The following is a 22,225-nucleotide window of genomic DNA, read 5'->3' as shown; positions in this document are numbered from 1 at the left end:
GCCACTGTGCTCTTGGGAACCTTAAGTGCAGCAGAAATTTTTTTGTAACCTTGGCCAGATCTGTGCCTTGCCACAATTCTGTCTCTCAGCTCTTCAGGCAGTTCCTTTGACCTCATGATTCTCATTTGCTCTGACATGCATTGTGAGCTATAAGGTCTTATATAGGCAGGTGTGTGGCTTTCCTAATCAAGTCCAATCAGTATAATCAAACACAGCTGGACTCAAATGAAGGTGATCTCAAGGATGATCAGAAGAAATGGAAAGCACCCGAGTTAAATATGAGTGTCATAGCAAAGGGTCTGAATACTTAGGACCATGTGATATTTCAGTTTTTCTTTTTTAATAAATCTGCAACAATTTCAAAAATTATTTTTTTTTGTCTGTCAATATGGGGTGCTGTGTGTACATTAATGAGGAAAAAAATTAATTTAAATGATTTTAGTAAATGGCTGCAATATAACAAAGAGTGAAAAATTGAAGGGGGTCTGAATACTTTCCGTACCCACTGTATACCTGACAGCCTCCACAAAACCCAAAAGGGCAGCCTCATAGAACCAGAACTCCCACGGTGCCATGCAGGCATCCATACTGGGGCTCACTAGATAGGATGCTGCCACCCAAAGTATCGGGGGATGGTCAGCCCATAGCAGGCAGTGACCCACTGTCCTGTCCTTCCAGGCTCCCAAGCCTGTCCAGTGTGTCCTTCCATGGCTATGGGGAAGCCAGCCCTGGTGTAGCTGATGCTGCATCCTTCTGTAACCATGTCCTGGTAAGGAAAAGGAGAATCACAGCTCCAGCAATGACCTTCCAGAATCAAGGCATCACTGGCCAGGCAAGTGAACAGGGTGAATCCCTACTTGGATGCCAATATTTCCCTCACAGAAGCAAATTTATAGAGTACAAGTAGACCTGACGATGCGCTGATGTACAGGTAATGTAGTAGGAATTTATGTAACAAGGGGGCTCATACCATATGCAGAAAAGGTCATCCTATGCTTAAGTACCTGAGCCAGCTAAAAAAATCCAGTCAAATCTGTATATTGCTTATGTGACAGGAGCCAGATCAAGATTTCTATCCATCTATACTCAGGTACTTGTATACCTGAGCTACCTTAATTTATGCTCCGTAGATGTTTAATGAAGGAAGAGCCTTTTTCTTCCAGAAATCAACATCTTTACCTTAGTTTTCGTAACACTAAGCTACAGATGCACCAGTCAACAAATTTAATCACCAGGGGCCTCATGTCATAACGCCATGCAAAGAACTCACACTATAACATGGCGTAAGCACAAAAGCCAAAATGTGCTTACGCACAGAAAAATCCAGACGCAGGAATCTGTGCGTTCGCCAACTTCCGCGTTCTTCCACTACATAAATCCCAGTCAGCGTGAAAAGTAATGCTCGTGCACGCGTGTGCTGTCCCTCCCCAACTCCTCCGAGAATTATGCCTCTTTGAATATGCAAATCAATATAAATAGCCCTTAAGCTCAGCGTTCTGTGAAAAGAAAAATGGAAGAATTTCAGTGAATACCAAGTGGAGGCAAGAAAAAATGTGCTATTTGTTGGTTTAAACAGTGGTATAAACAACAAAATGAAGTTGATCGACTGACATAGCGTGTTGGAGAAACTCGAAAGCTCAAGTTCACAAAGTCGCACAGTGCCGTAAATAAAAAAGAAGTTGTCAGATATCAAAGTCGCTGTGAAAAGGCGAGTCGTAACCCACCATCTGAGTGTCATATGAAAGCATATTAAGGCACAGAGAAAAAAAAGGCACACAGTGGGGGGGAAAAAGCACGAAATGTCAACCTCAATCTCGAATGGTCCACTTTAATCACATAGTTTATTTTGTCATTAAAGTAGAACATCATACTTCATCTTAAAATCGTTTAATTAACTAGTTTCTCAAATGACATCATAAGTAAAGTAGCATGTTAAATGCTTTTTGTATGTCTTCTATTATACGCTCTATGTATGTGAATCACTACGTGCTTCTGTTCTTTCTCTTTCTCCAACAGGACACAGAATCCATTACATTCGTGATATTACAGCTTTCTGAATAAGTAAAATACTGAGATATATATTTGATATAATTTCATGATGATTGGAATGAAAGCATGTTATTAAACATGGGGCAGTGATTGTTCATGTCTCACACAAGATGCTCCTGCGCCATGCGCGACCTTCGATGAAATAATTTATTGCAGCAGTACTGCTCTTTCAAACGTACTAACCCTCCAATTCCTGGCCTTTTTTTTCTTTTCCCAAATACCCAATCGCCAAACAATCAGCTCTGTAATAGACGTTAAGCCATCTGTAAGCTTACAATGACGATTCTTCAAAACGTTTAAGGAACAATGAAATATCTTCATAGTACGTGTTTAATTATTCTATCCGTCTATCCTTTCAGTGTTGCGCCAGCCTCAGTAAATATACAGCGTGAGGCAGGAACAATACGTGAACTTGCTAGTGCTGTGGCACCGTGTCCTCACATGTTTAACTATTAACAATACAGATTATTTAAATGAAGCTAAAGTTTTATCTGTATAATATAATCAACATATTTTGCTGCATTTCATTTTAAAAATTATATCGTCATCATATGTAAACACGCTTTACAAAGTGGCGCAGGTTGTGCAATATTATAACTGTAGTGCAAGTTTACAGTGAGATAATTGTACTTATAAGTACAAACAGTTCTACAAGGAGCAATTGATTGAGTGTGTTTATAGTTCTTGGGATGAAACCGTTTCTGAACCGCGAGGGCCTTACAGGAAAGGCTTTGAAACGTTTTGCCGTGGCTGAGGCAGCATGTGCTTGATGCTGTATACCGATAATTCTCTTTCCGATTAGCTGCTGCTGTGATTCCCCACTCAGATACAGTAATATAAATACTCCGAGTGGTGCAGTGAGACTAATATGGAAAAAGATGATCCGTTGTGGCAACTCCTAACGGGAGCAGCTGAAAGAAGAAGAAGAAGAAGGTGAAGTGAGAGTAACAACGCTAAAGCAGTTATGGTATTTGGAATGCCATGGCTATTCCCTGGACCATTATATTGTTACAATCAGATGCATTACACTAATAAACAATTTGTGATTAATTACAATGTATTCATAAAGCTGCATCAGGAAAAAGAAATGATAACCACACAGGAACAGTAGGACTGCTTTGACACTGGGTGCCACCAGTCTGCAAAACCGAGCGGAGAACTTGCGTACGACAGGGTATGAGGTACCGTGGAAAGGTCCGTGGCTTTACGCCAAGTGTAGGTTTTATATATCACGATTTGAACGTGGAAACGTTCTTACGCAACATTTCTGTGCGTATGCACCGTTTATACATGAGGCCCCAGGTCTCTGTTTTCCTCCTCCTTCTGACCATTTATACACTCCATCATTGCAGACATGTCTGATAACTTCTGCAGGTGGCATGTCTCAGAAATTTATCTGAAGTCCAAAGCATATAGGATGAACAAGAATGAAGAAAAGACAGTTGTCTGGGAGGCCCCTATATTGCTGACCACACAAGTCTGACTTAAACTTCTGTGGACTGTTAAACTGGTGTCTACCTGACAAGTAGTCATTAATTTAAGAAACCAAGATAAGGCCTATACTCCTCCTAACCATGAGTCTTGAAACAATTATGGGATGGTGAATTCAACATACAGTAACTGGCTGGATCATAAAAATGTACCCACTGTGAAAGTAAAATTTAGTTTTGCAAAATTGTTTACATGAGTATACCCTCAATACACTGAAGACTAGGATTTTCTTTTTTTAACATCCATATAAATGGTAGTTTGGAGAGGGGATCAAAAATTCGCTATCAAGTCAAGTTCAGATTATGATTCTATGTTGTTGAAAACATTGAGAAAATTTGATTTTAGCATGGTATCTCTCTAGGTGTTTGTGAAAGTCTACAGTATGTAAAATGACAAACATGTTGTAACGTGTTTGTCTCGTTACAGGTTCCAAGTGTATTGTTTCATTAAATAACTGCAGTAGAAATTATTTAATGTAACCAAGATTTTTGCAGTCTGCTCCATTTAGTCATAGGACCAGGCCTATTATTTGCAAATTTTTTACAGGAGTAGTTTTTGAGATTTGACTCAGATTGAGTTTATTTAAATATACATGTGCTCACACATGGAGGCACATGCAAGTTCACATGTGAACAAACAATTGCACACTCAAAGAAATTTCTATGTGTTGGTTGACAGAAAAACACACACACACACACACCCAGATCTGCAACGATCAATATGCCCAGAGGCATTAAGCCACCTCAGTACCAATCTGTCTGTCTATGCACCTTATTTACTTCATTTGATCCAATATGTTTAGTTTCAAATTAAATATTATTGAAGTTGTTCACTTCATTCAATTTCTTGATCATTTTACTCTACATTTCATTTGTGTACATAGTGAATTTAAGTTAATGTACTTGACTTTATATCATTGTATGGTGTTACATTGTAAAATTTTCTGTTACTTGATTTCTTGCATCTATACTAATAAAAGGCAAAGCCTTCACTGACTGATTCATCACTAATTCTCCAACTTCCCATGTAGGTAGAAGGCTGCAATTTGATAATAAAAGGCAAAGCACTGTCTGGACTGGACTAGTGAGTGAGTGAGTGAGTCACTCACTCACTCCTAATTCTCCAACTTCCCGTGTAGGTAGAAGGCTCAAATTTGGCAAGCTCATTCCTTACAGCTTACTTACAAAAGTTAAGCAGGTTTCATTTCAAAATTCTACGTGTAACGGTCATAACTGAATCCTACTTACGTACATATATACGGCCATAGCCTGCAGCTTGGTCACCATGTGAGGCGGGTTTGCGTCCCCCATCACCACGCCTCCCACGTAGTTGGCTGCCTGCCTATATTGCGTCCTACATACCCACACCTCCCACGTAATTGAGTGCCTGCCCATATAAGGCCGCCAGTCAGCAGCAATCCAATAGACACGCTGCCGCTAAATATTCGCAGGCAAATCAAAAAGTTAATACCGGGAATGCCTGTTAAACATCTTAGATTCACGAGTAGCGATTTGGGTGGTGAGATGTCTATCGAGGTGATCACTGTAATATTTATATGTCATTGAAATGTATTATTATCAGGCATGGTTTATGCACCTGTGTCATCAGGAAGGCACCAGAAAAAGGGACCTCAAGGTTACTATTATGGAAGTTAGTTTAGAGCACGGATGCTGTGAAAGTAAGAGCTGTAATAAATAAAGTTCCCCTGCATATTTTAAAAGAAAGTTTCACCATCATTTCATTTTTCACAATTTGTGAAAACAAGACATGGTTTCAGAATAGAGGACAGTCATGGATTTTGTTGGAGTAACCTCGCCACGAATTGACTGGGATTCTCTTAACCTGCCGGGAGAATGGAAAAAGTTCCGACAGCATGTGGAGCTGATTTTTTCTGGCCCGCTAAAAGGCAACGACGAGAGTGAGAAATGCAACTACCTGCTCCTGTGGACTGGGGAAAAAGGAAGAGACATTTTTAACACATGGACTCTCACCCAGGAGGAAGCCAAGGTACTGAAAACTTATTATGACCGTTTTGAGGCGTTTGTCATGCCTAAGACAAATACGATATTCGCTAGATACAAGTTTAATGAGAAGACGCAGGGTATAAACGAGACTTGATCACTTTGTAACGGAGTTAAAATTGCTGGTGAAGGACTGTGCTTATGCAAACGAAGATGAGATGGTCAGGGATAGACTAGTGTTTGGCACAAACTCAGCGAAAGTGCAAGAGAAACTTTTAAGTGCCGGGTCTGAACTAACATTAAATAAAGCCGTGGACATCGCAAGATCGCACGAGATAGCACAAGCACAGCTGAGAACCTTCGATGCATGTACTCCAAGCGGCTCACGTGAACTGACTGTGAACACAGTACGCAGACAACAAGCAACAGCTCCAGAAAGCGCTGAACAAAAAACGCATTACACAATTCAGAAAGCAGCAAAAGAATATGAAGCGAGTGACGCATACAAGCATATTCATAAGTGCAGCTAATGCGAAAACAAAACACACAGTGGAAAAAGTCAATGTCCAGCTAAAGGAAAACAGTGTAAAAAATGTGGTAAATTGAACCACTTCGCTAAAGTTTGCAGGACTGAGAAAGGTGAACCTGTGCATGCAGTGTGTGATGTCTCAGACAAAGAGGAAGACGAGCTGTTTATTGATGCACTAAGAAAGGAACAACGCTCTGAAGCTGAACAAGCCTTTGTAGAAATATCAATAGGAAAGCAAGGTGTAAAGCTTAAGTTTAAATTAAGTTCATTGACACGCTGCCGCTAAATATTCGCAGGCAAATCCACAACTTAATACCAGCAATGCCTGTTAAACATCTTAGATTCACGAGAACCGATTTGGGTGATAAACACTTCGATGAATGAAACCTGTTATCTTTACAACGGTTGACAAACATGGAATGTAACTTGAACACAACACATCCTCCAAATACGAACCTGATTGAAAGAAATAATGATAATCAAATCCTTGATGACAGCAACACTCATAACAGTCACAAAACAATTACATTGACAATTATGTTACATTATTTTTAAAATGTTTCCTTTTCTTTTTCATAAATTCTTTAACACACTACTTCTCCGCTGAGAAGCGTGGGTATTTTGCTAGTTATCAATAAAGTGAAATTTATATGCAAATATTGCACAAAGATGTGAGTCTATGCACCATTGACTACATTTTTAATGCACTATCTGTTGGAACAAAAAAAATGCATTTTATTAGATAATGTATTACATAAAAACTACAAAGGTGTACCATAAATGTTAACACTGTTGCAGAGATTCTTCTTTGCATATTTAGTCTAGCTTTGGTTTTCTCAGTGTTACAGTGGTTGGGGAAATGCTACAACAGAACATTCTCAGACAAAAATAACACTACCAGCACCTAAAAACAAAACAGAGGACTGGTTAAGGAAGATCAGCAAGTATTATTGCCATGAAAAGTTTAAAACTTCGCTTTATCAACACTGCCTGCTGCCAAGATTGCTGTAGCTGTTGATGGTAAAACATGCCACTAACATCTGTGGAGGGAATGGAAAGAAAGATAAATAAGCACCTCTGTAACTGTCTGGAAATGCCTCCATGCTTCACATCAATTGGCCTATACAAAAGGTCTGGCCAGCTACAGCACCCCTTGTCTTCTCTGGTGGAGGAGATCAAAGTAGCTAAGCGCAGACTTATTATAGCTGAATGGGACTTCTTGGATGATCATATTAAAAAGGCCAGCAGCACAACAAGGGCTGGGCAGAAGTTCACACCCAATACTAAAATGCAACAGGCAATGTACATTCACAAAAAGAGAGATTTAACTGGGATACTTTGCACTGGGAGACAAGGCCTTGGGACACCCCACTTAAGGTAGCCTAAAGAAAGCAAAGAACTATGGTCTAAGCAGAAGTCAGGAACCAGAAGGATCAAGGCAGGATGAGGATGAGGTGCGACTTCCCTAAGAAAAATATTACTTCAACCTGACTGTGGAAGTTGAAGTCATTCTACATATCTTTCAAATTACCAGCAGTATTCGACATCCTTCCAACACCAATGAACTTGCACAGTAAGCTTTCTAATGGCAAAGGAACCATGACACACATCCCGTTGGGCTGTAAGACGGCACTGTTTCAAGTGAGGTACAAATGGCACCATGATTAGGTACTATCAACACAGATATTTTGGTACAGGAAAAGTGAAAAAAAAACATCAAACCAAACCAAACTCATGCCACAGTATTACCTTTGTTAAGGAAGGTGGAATCTCTACAGCCTTAAACTTGATTAAACCCACTCTGCTGCAGTTACCCAAAGAATGGGAAATAAGAGCTGACCTGGGAGGGAAGGAGGTCGTATTGTTCAGTACCCTGAGGGCAAGATGTGGGTATCTGGTCAACGTAAGGGAATAAAAGCATTAGAGTAGAACCGACCATACCATGGAATGACGGCTGTGAGGAACCAGCAGAACGGAAGCCCAGCAAATACCAACAGCTGGAAAACAACTGCAAGGGCAAAGAATGACAAACATGGCTGTTTCCAGTGGAGGGGAACTGCTGGGGACTTTCCCCACAGTTGGTGTGGAGCCTGCTGACCAGGACAGAACAACAGTCCAGTGTTTGGGAGAAGCAGTGGATAGAGGAGAGGAGCAGTGACCAGGCAACAACTGCCAATCCACAAACTGAAAAGTGTTGTGGTTGCAGTTGAAACACCTGATGAAAGTAGAGCACCACCTGATGACCACTTTAACAGGCCTAGACTATTTTGGAGGGCATCCCAGAGATGTTTGAAAATCAGGAAAAAATCTAAATACAAAGCATACTATTTTTAAGCACTGACAATTTCCAGTAAGTTCCTTTTCAATACTGACAAACAAGGCTCAATAACAGCCTTTTAAGGTTGCAAGCATTAACTTAACTTGACAAGGTCTTATTAAGAACTGGAACTGCAAAAAACATGTATATCTTTTTCCCAATTCAACACAAACAAATAGTTTTTTAAATGCAGATGGCCTTTTCAAAAACATTTTACTCTTTAAAGGGTTCAATAATATAACACATTTGTAAATTAAATGGATTTTCTAGTAGTTTTCACTGCGGTTAGTCAACTGAAAGAGAAGCATCTTAAAATAAAAAATGAAAATTAGCATAAGCACTTATTTGCTTACCTTTCAAATTCAACTGTGATTTTGGTGGGACAGGACTGATGCCTGTTCTACTTGACGTGCCAGTGGCCATGTCATCACAAACTCTAAAAAGTGCAGACAAAAATTAATTAAGAATATGTAAAGTTAATGTGACAATTCATAAAGAATTAAATAGTTTTGTTGTTAAAAATCTGAATGCCATAATATATTGGAACTATTACTGAAATAATACCCAACTCTTTTTACTATGTATACCTGTCTTTCTCACGTAACTGTCTGCTCAGTAAGTGGCAGCATCATTTTTGCAGACAATGATAACAGGTATCAAAAATACCAACAGTCTGTGTGTACAAGTTTCAGAATGAGAACAGATTTCTACAAACGTAAGTGACTTTGAACATGGCATGCTTGATAGTTCTGGATTGATTAATGTGTACTGTATATCAAGAACAACAATCTTACTGGAGTTTACATGTAGCCTTCTGGCCCAAAATAAAGGTGGTAAAAAGTTAGTCAAACAACAAATGAGGAGCAGTTTTATCAAAAATGTACAGTAACTTATAATGGTTAACAGAAAACCAATCTAATCAACTTCCAAAAAACAAGACTACTTAGTTGCAATGGGCTAAGGAATAAAACACTAAACAGTGGAGGACTGAAAACTCATTGCCTGTCTCGTAAATACTGGTTATTTTTGATTTACACAAACTGAAGAACCAGAATTAGGCAAAAAAACTTCAAGTCCATGGATCATGGTAGTGTAATGATGTGAAGCATGTTTGATGGTATAGCTTGACTTCTTGAATATGAGTAGGGCAAAGTTTAAATACTGCTGGATAGCTGAACACTGTTCTATGTAACCATCTGAGAAAGAGAGGGGAAAAAAAAAAAATCACAGAACATTCCTGGAATGATTCCAGGAACATGAACTAAGATAATTGTAGTCAATTTCCAGTTCTCAGTCAAATCAATCATGTTTAAGAACAGAACAGGAGTCAAGGGTCACTGGAGGGATAGCTAGGTACAGTTTTCTGTGCTAAGTTTCGTTATATTTTTCACGCGTTAAAAAAATCCAGGCTGTATTGAAGGAAAAGAAAAAACTTGTTTTCTATTAGGTATGTATACACAAAGTATACATAAACTTAAGATACCACTATTCTTATGCTATCATTGAATAAAAGAAACACTTTTTTGTCCTTTTTCGCAGGTCAGATAAATGTTACAGCATCAATAAAAAGAGTAAAGAAATCAGACAAATACATCCCCACATTATTACCGCATATAAACAACAACAAAAAAAAAATCACACTTTAGTATGATTCATACTATATAATATTTTGTGTCTCCTGTTCTAAAAAGGCAACTAGAAGTCACACTGTTAACTTTAGATCACAGTATTATTGACAAGATAACCAAAGCAAATTTGGGCAGAAATCTATTGTGCTGCAAACAACTACAACAACAGAATAGATAAAATTGATGCAATGTTAGTGAATAGGATAACACTCAGAAGATCAAATTTGATAAAAAAAAATATAGGTGCAATAAAACTTCAGTATTCACTTTCTTTTGCCATGCAGCATTTATAAGAATTGAAGATACTGTAGGAGTTATTGTTAACTAAGAGATACTGCTAACTAGGTCTTAAGTTTCTGCTTTCACTAGAGTGACATCAAATTTTCAATCCATTTGACTTTCTTTAAGTGTTTCTTTTCAGTTGGGTTATAATCCAATTAATGTTTCTTACATGTACTGATTCAACACAAATGCAAATATAACAAGTGACTTGTTGAGAAAACTGATTTGTTGTTACAAAGCCAAATGTTTTGTTAGAAAATCAGCTTTAAAGACGTTTGTAAAAGAAATGCTGTAAATTAGAGTATACTGAAAATCCTGTTAGTAACCAACTCAATTTTTATGCTATATAGATGTTTGGATTTAGATTTTTGTACTGTTTGTAAATCGTATGTATTTGTTAGATAATGAACAGAAAATGCTGGTCCATAAATCTGGTATGTGCACATGGTAACATAAATAAGGCAGTCTATGACAGTTAAACTGCGGTGGCCTGGCACCCTGCCCAGGGTTTGTTTCCTGCCTTGCACCCTGTGGTGGCTGGGATTGGCTCCAGCAGACCCCCGTGACCTTGTAGTTAGAATATAGCAGGTTGGATAATGGATGGATGACAGTTAAAATAATTCTCTACAAAACCTATCTTGAAATCCCATTAACCTAAAAAGTTTCTCATATAATTGTACATATAATTTAACCACATTTTACCTTGCAAATAAAAACTAAATTGTGATATCGACATGGGAGATTAAGGAGAGGCAATAAGCAAGAAATACAAGACAGGGAGTATATAAACAATTGCAACTTGGAATATAGCGAACATGACGGGAAAATTGGGAGGAGCAGTGAAAGTATAGAGCGCATGAGAGTACATGTGAGGTTCATACATGACAGGATGGAACAATGCTTGCCCTTGTACTCAGGGAGAGCAATGAAAAGATACACAAGTTTTAAAGTTTGAGGAGCAGTGTTGCTGGGTTTGGCATATTTGTGTCAGAAAAATCGGCAGACGAAGTTGCCAGGACGATTGTTGGCAAACAACTTATGACCAGGGTCTCAGCATATGCCCAACAGGTTGAATCAACGAAGAGAAAAATGAAGTTTGGGGCAGGTGGATGGGGCTGACGTCCGAGATGCCTCTGGGGAAGGAGATCATCAGGATGTCAACCTGAATGGGCATGTTGTATTCAGTGGTGACGTTTATTAGGAAATCCATGGAGATTATAACCTCAGCACAAGGAATGTTGAAGATGAGAGGATTCTAGAGTTTAGTGATGTGAATGGTTATGTACAATATCATTACAGCCAGCCTTAAAAATTATTTCATAAATGATTAATCTATTGACTTGTTTACAATTAATCAATTAATAATATGTTTAATATTTTTATATATGGAATTTTAAGCCAAAGACATGAATTGACCTTTTTTTTTTAACCAAAGAGAGCAAAAATACATGTGAGAAAGGTATATTTAGAATTTTCTATGATGCCTCAAACATAAATTGAATATAATTAATTTAAATAAATGACTTAATAAACATGTAAGGAAATTTTTTATAAGTCCAAGATAACTGACTCAACTATGTATGTCTGGCACTGAGCAGCTTAATAATTTTTTTAAAGCATAAACAATACCAACTAAAAGCTTATTGCTGGGGATAGCAGCTCATATGTCCTGAAGAGTTGGTAAAATCAACATACTATGGTTTTGCAGCCACAGAATATTAAATAATTCTGTAAGTTAAGTTATAATTCTATAAGCTAGATTTTTGTACCAAGTAATTTTAGCAGTGTCTGTGCAAAGTGACCATTATTTTAAATTCCTATTATTTGTTATTTTTAGACCTCAAGTGGCATTATTTAATGTGCTGAACAAGCTAAGTGAGAAGTATCAAATCGGACCTGGTCCTACACACCTAGTCTGCTATCCAACAGCTTTTATTTATTTATTTTTACATCATTGAGCAATCTTGAGTTATATTGGTCTGCATATTTTGTTTGTGAATTGTGTTTTGTTATTGATATGAGTCACTTTTCTGTACCCGAGAACAATCTAATTTCCATAAAAGCAGTGTTTTCAAGTGTCACATTTGTTTCAAGGTTGTAGTTTTCACTTGCTTACTTTAAACAATTGAGGCTTAATTAAGTGTGGCATGCATTGCAGACACACCATGGGTAAAAAATTAAGAATATGAATAATACAAAAAATAAAAGCATACAAAATTTAAATGTATATGTTGCATCCACAATATTTAAGATGCATTTGAATATTATATTACTTACTTATTTTTAAACCAAATATTCCTACTTGAATTTTTGACTAATTTAAAGGATCTACAGAGCAATGATGAGAGACATGAAACACAGAGGCATAAAAAGTAACAGGATGCATGTAACAAGGCTAATGGTCTGGAAGCAATAGATGTGTCCAAATTAAATCTGTTGAGGTATTGTTAGCAGAGTGAGTAAGCTTTAGAGGCATCAGGAGTGATGGCAAGTGGGAAGAAATTAAAAAGGTATGGTTAAAAACAAATCTCAGTGATGGAATGCAGATATACAAAAGATAACTGGGGAAAAAAGAAGATACAGAAAGCAGTGGGAGAAACAGAATGCAGAAGACAACATGGCAATCAATACAGAAGCAAAGTGAATTGCTAGAAAAGCAGTTGCAAAGTGCAAGAAGCCAAGAGCTGCTAAATGAGAAAGTAAAGAAGAATGTGTTCAAGATCACAAAGTAGATGGCAAAAGACAGGTAAAATGTTGTATGTCAGAATTGCTTAAAACTGCTGAAGACGCCATCTTGATAGACAATAATAGGGGTTAATGATACCTAGAAGTAGTAAACTAGGATGCTGTTGAATGATGAGAAAAAAGGGAAAAATTGTTTTTTTGTGAGAAAACTGAAGCAACTACCTCTGAGTTTTCTAAAGTGGAAGACATAAGTGATACAAGGAAGACAGTTAAAGCAATGGAACCAAATGGGCAGTAGAACATCTTGGGCAGATCTTTGCAACACAATAGAGTGTGTCAGAGGAGGATTTCTGAAAACTGAAAGAAAAAAATTGCTCATTTCCATCTAAAAAAAGAAAGGATGATCAATCAAGATTTTGATACAAGTAATGAAAGTGATTGAGAGAGTGCTGGAGAAGAGCATCTAATTCCAGTTCAAAGTTAGAGCACAGTCTTAATTCTTTTTTGTCAGGTAAATATAAAAGATGCTACACTATGCATTTACACTTCTGCAAAAGGATTTTAACAGGCTGATGTGAGGAATAGTGGGGTGAGCAATAAGAAAGTCAGTGGTCAAGGATGTGTTTGTAGTAATATTAAGATATAAGGAAACACGAATAGTTTTCACAACAGAAGATGTAGGATACTGAAAATTTTGAGGTAATTGTGGAGCGGCTCCCACTTCTATGATAGTGATTGAGTAGGTAAGAAATTCAACAAGGATTGCAATGTGGACTCATGTATGCCAATGATCTCATATTGATGGTGAAAATGAAAGTGGAATTATTCCTTTTCACAGTTCTGCATTTTCCCCCCAGGAGTTTTTGTTTGAGGGGTAAACTCTGTTCTCTCCATAAACAATGGCAGAATCATGTAAAAATAGTGCAGTGTCTCTCTTTTTTTAAATTCTAAAACAAAGACATCTTTACCCGAGTATCCACAACTTTCCCACTAACAAAACACAGAGAAGAAAATGGATTCAAATAATCAACATAAGGGACAACATTTTTTATACGTAATGACAACACCTAATATTTGTAGCCTGCACTTCAAATCCAATGATTACATACATTTCACGCACTGCCTGAAGACTGATGCTATGCCTCTTTAATTGGAGTAACTTTTGTGTTGTACTAACATGGAAACTGGTCTTGGGAAAGGCAAATGATCATCTAGGAGTTAACGTGTTCAAGAGTCTACGCTGACAGGACAAGATCCCTTCTCAATGGAACAATAATATGCAACAGCACTTGGTCCTGAAAGGTATACACAATTTTAATTCCAATGTGATTAAATTATTTTTTCTTGACTAACAATATGCAGAATTTAATTTATGTTATATGTCTGCACATTTTACAGCATGAACTTAATAACTCACATATAAAAAATACAACAAAAATATTTGAAAGCTATGCAAAAAAAATGGTCCTTAGGTAAATATAGCTAAATTACAGTTATAACATTACAGCTATTTAATTTTGTTTATTCTGTATTACAAAATGCTGACATCTTTTGAAATGGGGGGAGCTAAATTTAATATGAAGAAACAGGTTAGCTCAACCCGTTAACATACTAGCATAAAAAAGTTACATTGGTAATTATTAACTGATTCATCTGTGAACCCGTTATAGTCTGTTACAGTTCTGATGTTTTTGTTGTGTACTGCTTTTCAACAACACTTCTTACTTTGCTAAAATTTGAGTATTGGAAGAAAAAACAAGAGAAGTGAAATGAAATCCATCCATTGCTGGATGTTGTATGTAGCTTTACCTGTTGATGCATAATTTCAAAATTTTGTAAAAAGAGCCATAGCTAGCTTTGAGGTAAAAGGCCTCAATGTAAATGCAGGAAAGACTAATGTGATGAGTAGAGGCAAAAGCATAGGAGGTATAAAGTCTTGGTGCATAGCCGCGTGGTGTGTGCTGTAGAGCTGCTGGGAGAAATTCAATACAACATGCAGGTCATCAGAAGCGAATGCTTAAAAGATATAGGGATGTGAAAGGTAAAATAGTAAAATAGAAAGAGTAAAATACAGGAAAATTATTTTTTCCATTTTGGGCTAACCAGCAAATGCTAAACAAATCAGATGATGACTATACAGTAGTAGCTTCAATCTTTAAATAAAAATAACATCATGTCATGAAAATAAAATAGTTTCCACAAGTATTTAATGCCAACATTTTGTTTAGCATTCATTTCTACTATTTATTGACCTAATCAGAATTTATTTTCTGTTGTGGGTTCACTTTGTATATTAGTTCAACTAAATGAAAACCCTAATTACAACATCTAAAAACTAATTTTGCTAAATGAATTAAAAACAGAATTTAAAGCCAACCGAAAAATTAAAACTAAAGATATTAAAAAATTGCATACTCAAAGCACAACTGAAATAAAGTTAAAATGGTGGGAAACAAAAATTAGCACTTTTATTTTTTAAACAAACCAACTGCCAGTAGTCTACTGTATAGGGTGGTCCAGATCTAATTATGCAATGTTCATTACGCTATTACTTATTACATTTATTACATACAAAATCACCCGAACAATCCCAGACCATGGAGAAGTGTGCGAACTGACGACATGAAAAATCATCTTTGCACCGAACTGGAATCATCCCCGCATAAATCAAAGTCGTCCAGACAATCTGGATCTGCATAATTAGATCTGGACCACCCAGTAGATCAACGTTCTCTCTGAGCAGTGTGCTAGTACTCACTACGTAAGTTTAAACAAGACAGGAAGTCCTCTAGCGAAACATTTACAAAGGAAGGACAGCACAACAGTCCTCTACCTGGTAATCATTTGCCAAGAACTGACATGAGAACTCCATAGGAGGATCCTACATACATGTAAAAAATTTATTCACATGTTCACTGCAGTAACTGAAAAAAATTACTGCTACAAAATACAAACATTATTATGTAATTGCCACATGAATCATTGATTACAAAAATATTTTCATTTACATAAACTGTTTTGCCATAATATAGTTTTCAAACCAGATTTTGTTAGAAAACCTCTTCGTCAGGTTTGCAACATTTGCTGTTGTGACGATTATTCTATGTCATAACTCTTCTTCTTTCTTTAATGTAATAAATGCTTGTTACTAGAACTAAAGAGGAACTTGATATTAAGGTGTTGCAGCTGCCTCTACCTTTTCTAAAATGATATGCATGATTTAGTCTGACTTCAGTACTTTTCTAAGGTACCCAGCAAGGTAAATAGCAAGGTCAATAATTTCACTGAGATACAGTGGGCTGTGGCCAATACAGTATCCCCCTGAAGAATTTATGTACGGCACAAATTTCAGCAGTAATAAATGGAAACCATAAGTGGTTTGGAAAATCAGGAGAGCATGCTGTAACACTGAACTAAATAGAGAAAGGCTAAATGAATCCTACATGAAATACTAAAGGCTAAGTTTAACAAATATAATGCAACATCCAAATTGAGACATGGTTCTGCTTCTCCAAAATAATAAACGGTGGTTCAGAAAATTTACATCTGACTCATCATGTGGAATGGATGTTCAAACCGCCATCGGCTAAATGTGAGACATTTGCAACATTTTTTCCACATATTTTGGTTTAATTGATCAAGAAAGGGGACAGAAGCATAAATGATAACTACCCAGGGATATGTTTGTTAAGTACGGTCGATAAAGTGTTCACACATGTGATATTAAACACACTGGTTTCAACAGTTGACAAAAAACTGTTCTAAACAAAAGCAGGTTTCCGCAAGACCAGAGGATGTGCTGAACAAATCATTAACATGAAACATCTAATGCAACAGGCAAAGAAAAAAAGGCGCCAATACACATGTGCTTTGTAGATTTAAAAGCAGCATATTACACAGTAAGTAGGATTAAGCTCTTGAAAATCCTCATAAGCTATGGTGTTTCAACAAAACTGTGCAACCTCATCTAGTCTTTTTATGAAAACACATCAGCTGCTGTTCAAGTAAGAGGTGCATTAACAAAATGGTTTAAAGTTCATAACAGGGTTACGACAAAGATGTCTGTTATCTTCTGCCTTGTTCGACATTTACATTGTTTGTGTTTTTCAAACAGCGCTACAAGATGTGAATCGTGGAATCAAAATTGCTTACTCAAAGCCTGATGGAAGAGTTCATATGTGTAGAAGGTATAGAATGACTACTTGTACTTTTGTATGCTAACGATTTGGTACTGATCTGGGAAAGTGAAGAAACATTGAACCAATGCATGATGAAATTAGAAGAATCCACACAAGAGTGGAGCTTAACCATAAAGAATAAAAAAAACACTTTATCAGAATGTAAGCGTGGTCTCAAGAAATGGTGAAGAACAAAAAATAAGATGTGAAAGGGTCGAGAGAATCTCAGAGTTTGTGTATTTGGAAAGTCTACTTACAAAAGGTGTAAAGTGTATAAAAGAAATCAATCGTCATATTGGATTAGGGGCTGTTAGGTTCCAACAATGACAGAAACCTGTCTGGGATCAACAAAGCATAAGCTTAAAAACCAAAGTAAAAATATTTGAGTTGACAGTGCTTGCAAAAGTGTTGCATGGAGCTGAAACATGGACAGGCACTCAAAATGTGTATTCAAACTCTAATGCTTTCAACACAAGATGACTAAGAAGTCTTGTTGGGTGAAAGTGGACAGATATTCACAATGATGAACTGTACAGGTTCACTGGCATGCCACCAATGGATAGGATAATTAGGAAGTACCATCTGTGGTGAGCAGGGCATGTCAGAATAATGGATAAATTATAGGCTACCAAAAAAATTGTGTTTGGTAAGGTTGTTAATGGAAAACAAAGACCAAGAAAGCCTCCAACTGATCGGATGGAATATCTGAAAGAAGATTGTTCTCTTACTGATCTTCAGATACCATGTGGACAGTGAGAAATGTACTTAAAAGTACAGAGCCAAATGGTGTTCAACTCTCTTGTCCCTAACTTCAAGAAAATCAAGAGATAGGACTTTTATTACTATCATCATCATCATCACCTTCCAGATAAAATATATAAATTGCAATTATGGTATATATTAATCTACACCACAAAATTGTGTTTTAAAGTGAAGACTTTTTTTATAAATAATATAAAAAATCCTACATTTGTTTGTATGAGGAAGAAGCATAGCTTTTCTTGAAGAGACTTAAATGTAACATGAGAACTTTCAATATTAAAACAGCCTGGTATGCTATAAACGCTATGTAAGTTGTTTATATTTATTTTTATATTCCAGTAAGAAATGTCTATATATTTTGAAAAATAGTTTAAGCATCTGTGGTGGGCTGGCATCCTGCCTGTTGTTTGTTTCCTGCATTGTGCCCTATGTTGGATGGGATTGGCTCCAGCAGACCCCGTGACCCTGTAGCTAGGATATAGCGAGTTGGATAATGGATGGGTGGATAGTTTAAGCGTCAAATTAAAAAAGTGTTAAAAACTGCAGTATTTTAAATCCAGGAATGCTGCTGTGTTACTTGCTTTTGTTCTGATAAGACAGGATTCTTTTCAGACTTCAATGGGCTGCTGTCCCTTCCCACAGTACTTGCCTCACTGAACCAAACTGTATCACGTTGGATTGAACACAACAGTGAATTTCCTTTATAAATGCACTGTTCCACAAATGTTTATAATGTACATTGTTATTTATGTTATTTTTATGGGATGTGTTATGTTAAAAGCAGCTTTAAAGCTTCCAAATTAAATTCCTGTACATGAAGTACTGGTGAATAAAAGTGATTCTGATTTATAATTACAATCACAGATGAGCACAGATATAGTCATTGCGTTAAAATGCAAACATGTCCTTTATGTCACTTTTTTCTAATTTATCACATTGGTGTTAAAATGGTCCACTAAAGGAAGCAACATTAATTATATCACTTGAATCAACATCAAAAGTCAAACTTGTGGAAGGATAAAGCAAAAAATAAAAAATGTTTAGTATTTCAGTATAGTTGGATTAACCATTACACAAAATAAGCATGTGCTTAGAGCTTCAAGGGAAGAAGACCACTACATTCCATTGCTTCCTATTGTTAGATTTACCATATGGTGCAAAACTGCAAATGGTGCTGCTGAACCAGGTTCCACAAAAAGGGGCTACCACGTTATATGAAAAAATACATACATGTATATACAATAATAAAAATAGTAATAATAATAATTATTATCTTTTAAGTGCTTAGGGCCTCTAAAGGTCTTAATCCAGCCCTGCATTTCAGTAAACAACCGAGTATTGCCATACATATATTAAAGCCTTCACGTTTTTTAAACGATTTGACTTGCAAATAAACCTGATATTAAAAAAATGACAAAAACACTTTTAAATGTAACAAAAACTGCACGAATAAACGTGTTTTTTCTACATTCCATTTTCCGCGACCATGCATATGAACATGTAAAGGTAAATTCAGACCCACAATCCTTGTCAGTTTTATATGCCAATGAAAAATAAAGTTCTCGTCGGTTACACCAAACAGATCTATTAAATTATCCACCACAAATTACACTAAAGGAAAAAAAAATATTGTGTTTAAACTATCCCATTACTATTAACTTTTGAAAGCAAAACCATTGAGGCATAATTCAATATAAACTGTAAAGTGACAGTGGAGTTTTTAATTAAATGCAGTCATGTAATGTAATTCACCGTCATTAAATGTTTTATCCGTCTCTTGCTATATTCCAATAGCCTCATGCAACGCGTTTGCCGACACACACTGCTCGTAAACTTTCCACAGTTCATCTGGAAAGAACACATTACCAAATGAAGCTCTGACTGGTTTATATGACAATGAAACACCTGTTCAGATTATGCAAATTGCTTATCACAAAAATAAACCGAAGCGCTGGCCAACTTCTCCAACAGGCATCTTGACGACTGGTCGCTAGTCCAGTGAGCATCTTGCCGAACTACTTAGATAACATCTGTACAATTCTTCTGAAAACACACCAGTGAAAGTCGCTGATAGCTCTCAGCTATAATTTGAGCTGTGAGACGTTTGGAAAACTATCCTTGGTTGACAAGCCAGTTGGTCCTGGTGTAATCTTTCAATGGAACTGTAAAATTAGTATAACAAAACTAAACTAACATGAATATCAAACACTGTCAAAAAAATCTTACTTATGTCAGCAAAAATGTACATCTGTCGCAATCTCTCTTCCTCTGGCGCCCTGTTTACTTTCACTTCCGTGGTCTGTGTTTAGTCACGTGACGAATATGGTCATGTGACCGGAAAAATCGGGCCGCGGTGGTTTCTACCATAGACATATATGGATAGACGCCGCATTCACTGTGTTACCCAGTCGACACGATACGTCAACGCATCCGCCACATTGCCAGTGGCAAAAGTGCCATTTAAACTAATGCAGGTAGACGTGGAAACCGGCTTTTCTGATGAGAAAACAATAACGTTTAAAACAGTATAGTTTATATACAACAGATTTTGGCGAATCGTTTAAATGCAATTATTTATATCCATTTATACACTTATAAATGCAATTACTAAATAATAATAATTATTATTAAATAATTCCTCCCATATAAGTAACATTTCTCGGACTTCTTCTGCAATCTCTGAAACATTTCTAGACTTTGTCCTGTTCTTACGCAACACAGTACTGAAGTATTAGTTAATGCCCTAGTCACCTCACGTATAGATTACTGTAATGCTATTCTATCTGGCATCCCGCAAAAACGTATCCATCGCTTACAACTTCTTCAAAATTCTGCTGCCAGGATAATAACCTGTTCTAAATCCAGAGACATAGAATTACTAGATGCCGCATGACCAGCAGCATCGTACGTCAACGTCATCGCCATATTGTGAGTGGCACTGCTGTGGAGTGAAGTAATGGATAAAGATGCCTCACACATGTTCACCTTGGGATTGTACAAATGGCTGCACACTCCAAACCAGATTACATTTCATAGGTAAGGCTGAACAATTGTTTTGGTTATATATGGCCATTAGAAAATCCCGTTTTATAATATTAACTTTAGCTACAAAAGGCTAAGCTAGCAAAGCTATGCATTCATGTGCTCAAGTGAGCCTCCAAACAACATTTTGGCTAAACGTATTTAGTCACTGACTATGTAGATTGTTGTTAGCTGTTAACATTTCTCAAACCTTAAAGGTTTCCCAAAGAAATCCACCTCAGGAAGCAGTGGGAGGTAGCCGTTAGACAGGATTTTGAGAAAGCTGTCCTGTGATGTGTGCCGTGCTAGTTTGGTAACAGATGCTGTACCGGCATCATATGATCAAAGCTACCACTTGCTCACATTAAAAAACAAAGGAGGTTTGATGATTCCTTCTGAGGGTACAGTTAAGGTGGTCAAAGTAGCTAACTGTGTTATGCGACAGTCGACATTAGGGCAAGCTGTCAGTGTATCTTTGATCAATCAGTTTGTTCGGGCTGAGATTTATTCAGATGATGTGTTTTTTCTCAAGGAGCACATTGAGGAAACACAGTTTGAAATTGACAACCATCATTTCATGCACATGTCTTTAGTTGTGTCTGTCTTCCTCAAACTAAGGCTGTACCATATTGCCAGACTGAATACTTTCAAATTACAGGATCTGAGTGAGCGACAGGCAGTGTAAGTCTAAAGGAGATCAGTGAGGGGAGGACCAAGACTATGGAGAGCTTTAAATGCTAAGAGGGGTATTTTGTATTGTATTCAGTAATTAACAGGGAGCCAGTGAAGTTGAGAGAGAATAGGTGTAATATGTTCAGTGGATTTAAAACAGCAGGTTATTATCCTGGCAACAGAATTTTGAAGAAGTTGTAAGCAATGGATACGTTTTTGTGGGATGCCAGATAGAATAGCATTACAATATTCTATACATGAGGTGACTAGGGCATTAACCAATACTTCAGTACTGTGTTGCGTAAGAACAGGACAAAATCTAAAAATGTTTCGGAGATGGAAGAAGGCAGTACGAGAAATGTTACTTATATGGGAGGAATTATTTAATAATAATAATAATTATTATTATTATTATTATTTAATAATTGCCATTATTAGTGTATAAATGGATAGAAATAATTGCATTTAGATGGTTCACCAAAATCTGTTGTATATAAATGATACTGTTTTAAATGTTATTGTCTTTTCATCAGAAAACCCAGTTTCCACATCCACCTGTATTAGTTTAAATGGCACTTTTGCCACTCGCAATATGGCGAATGCGCTGACATATCGTGTCGACTGGGCAACACAGTGAATGCGGCGTCTAT

General features: G+C 36.9%; 1 protein-coding gene across 3 annotated transcripts in view; it reads right to left on the bottom strand.

Moving 5' to 3' along the window:
* Positions 1–20,204, bottom strand: part of wwp2 (WW domain containing E3 ubiquitin protein ligase 2) — a 198,091-nt gene extending 177,887 nt beyond the window's left edge. The window contains exons 1-2 of one of the 3 annotated variants that reach the window (XM_039763421.1): positions 20,109–20,204; positions 8,701–8,783 (exon numbers count right to left, since the gene is read on the bottom strand). In XM_039763421.1, coding sequence (XP_039619355.1) covers positions 8,701–8,770 — 70 coding nt within the window. In that variant the 5' untranslated portion in view covers positions 8,771–8,783; positions 20,109–20,204. Of the gene's footprint in view, positions 1–8,700; positions 8,784–19,634; positions 19,908–19,937; positions 20,039–20,108 lie in introns of those variants that run through there. The other 2 variants (XM_039763422.1, XM_039763423.1) reach the window with 2 other exon arrangements.
* Positions 20,205–22,225: the final 2,021 nt, after the last annotated feature.

The sequence above is a fragment of the Polypterus senegalus genome, chromosome 9, assembly GCF_016835505.1.
Source record: "Polypterus senegalus isolate Bchr_013 chromosome 9, ASM1683550v1, whole genome shotgun sequence".
NCBI lineage: Eukaryota > Metazoa > Chordata > Cladistia > Polypteriformes > Polypteridae > Polypterus > Polypterus senegalus.
The sequence above is the reverse complement of the archived record's forward strand: the minus strand, read 5'-3'. Positions and strand labels throughout refer to the sequence as shown.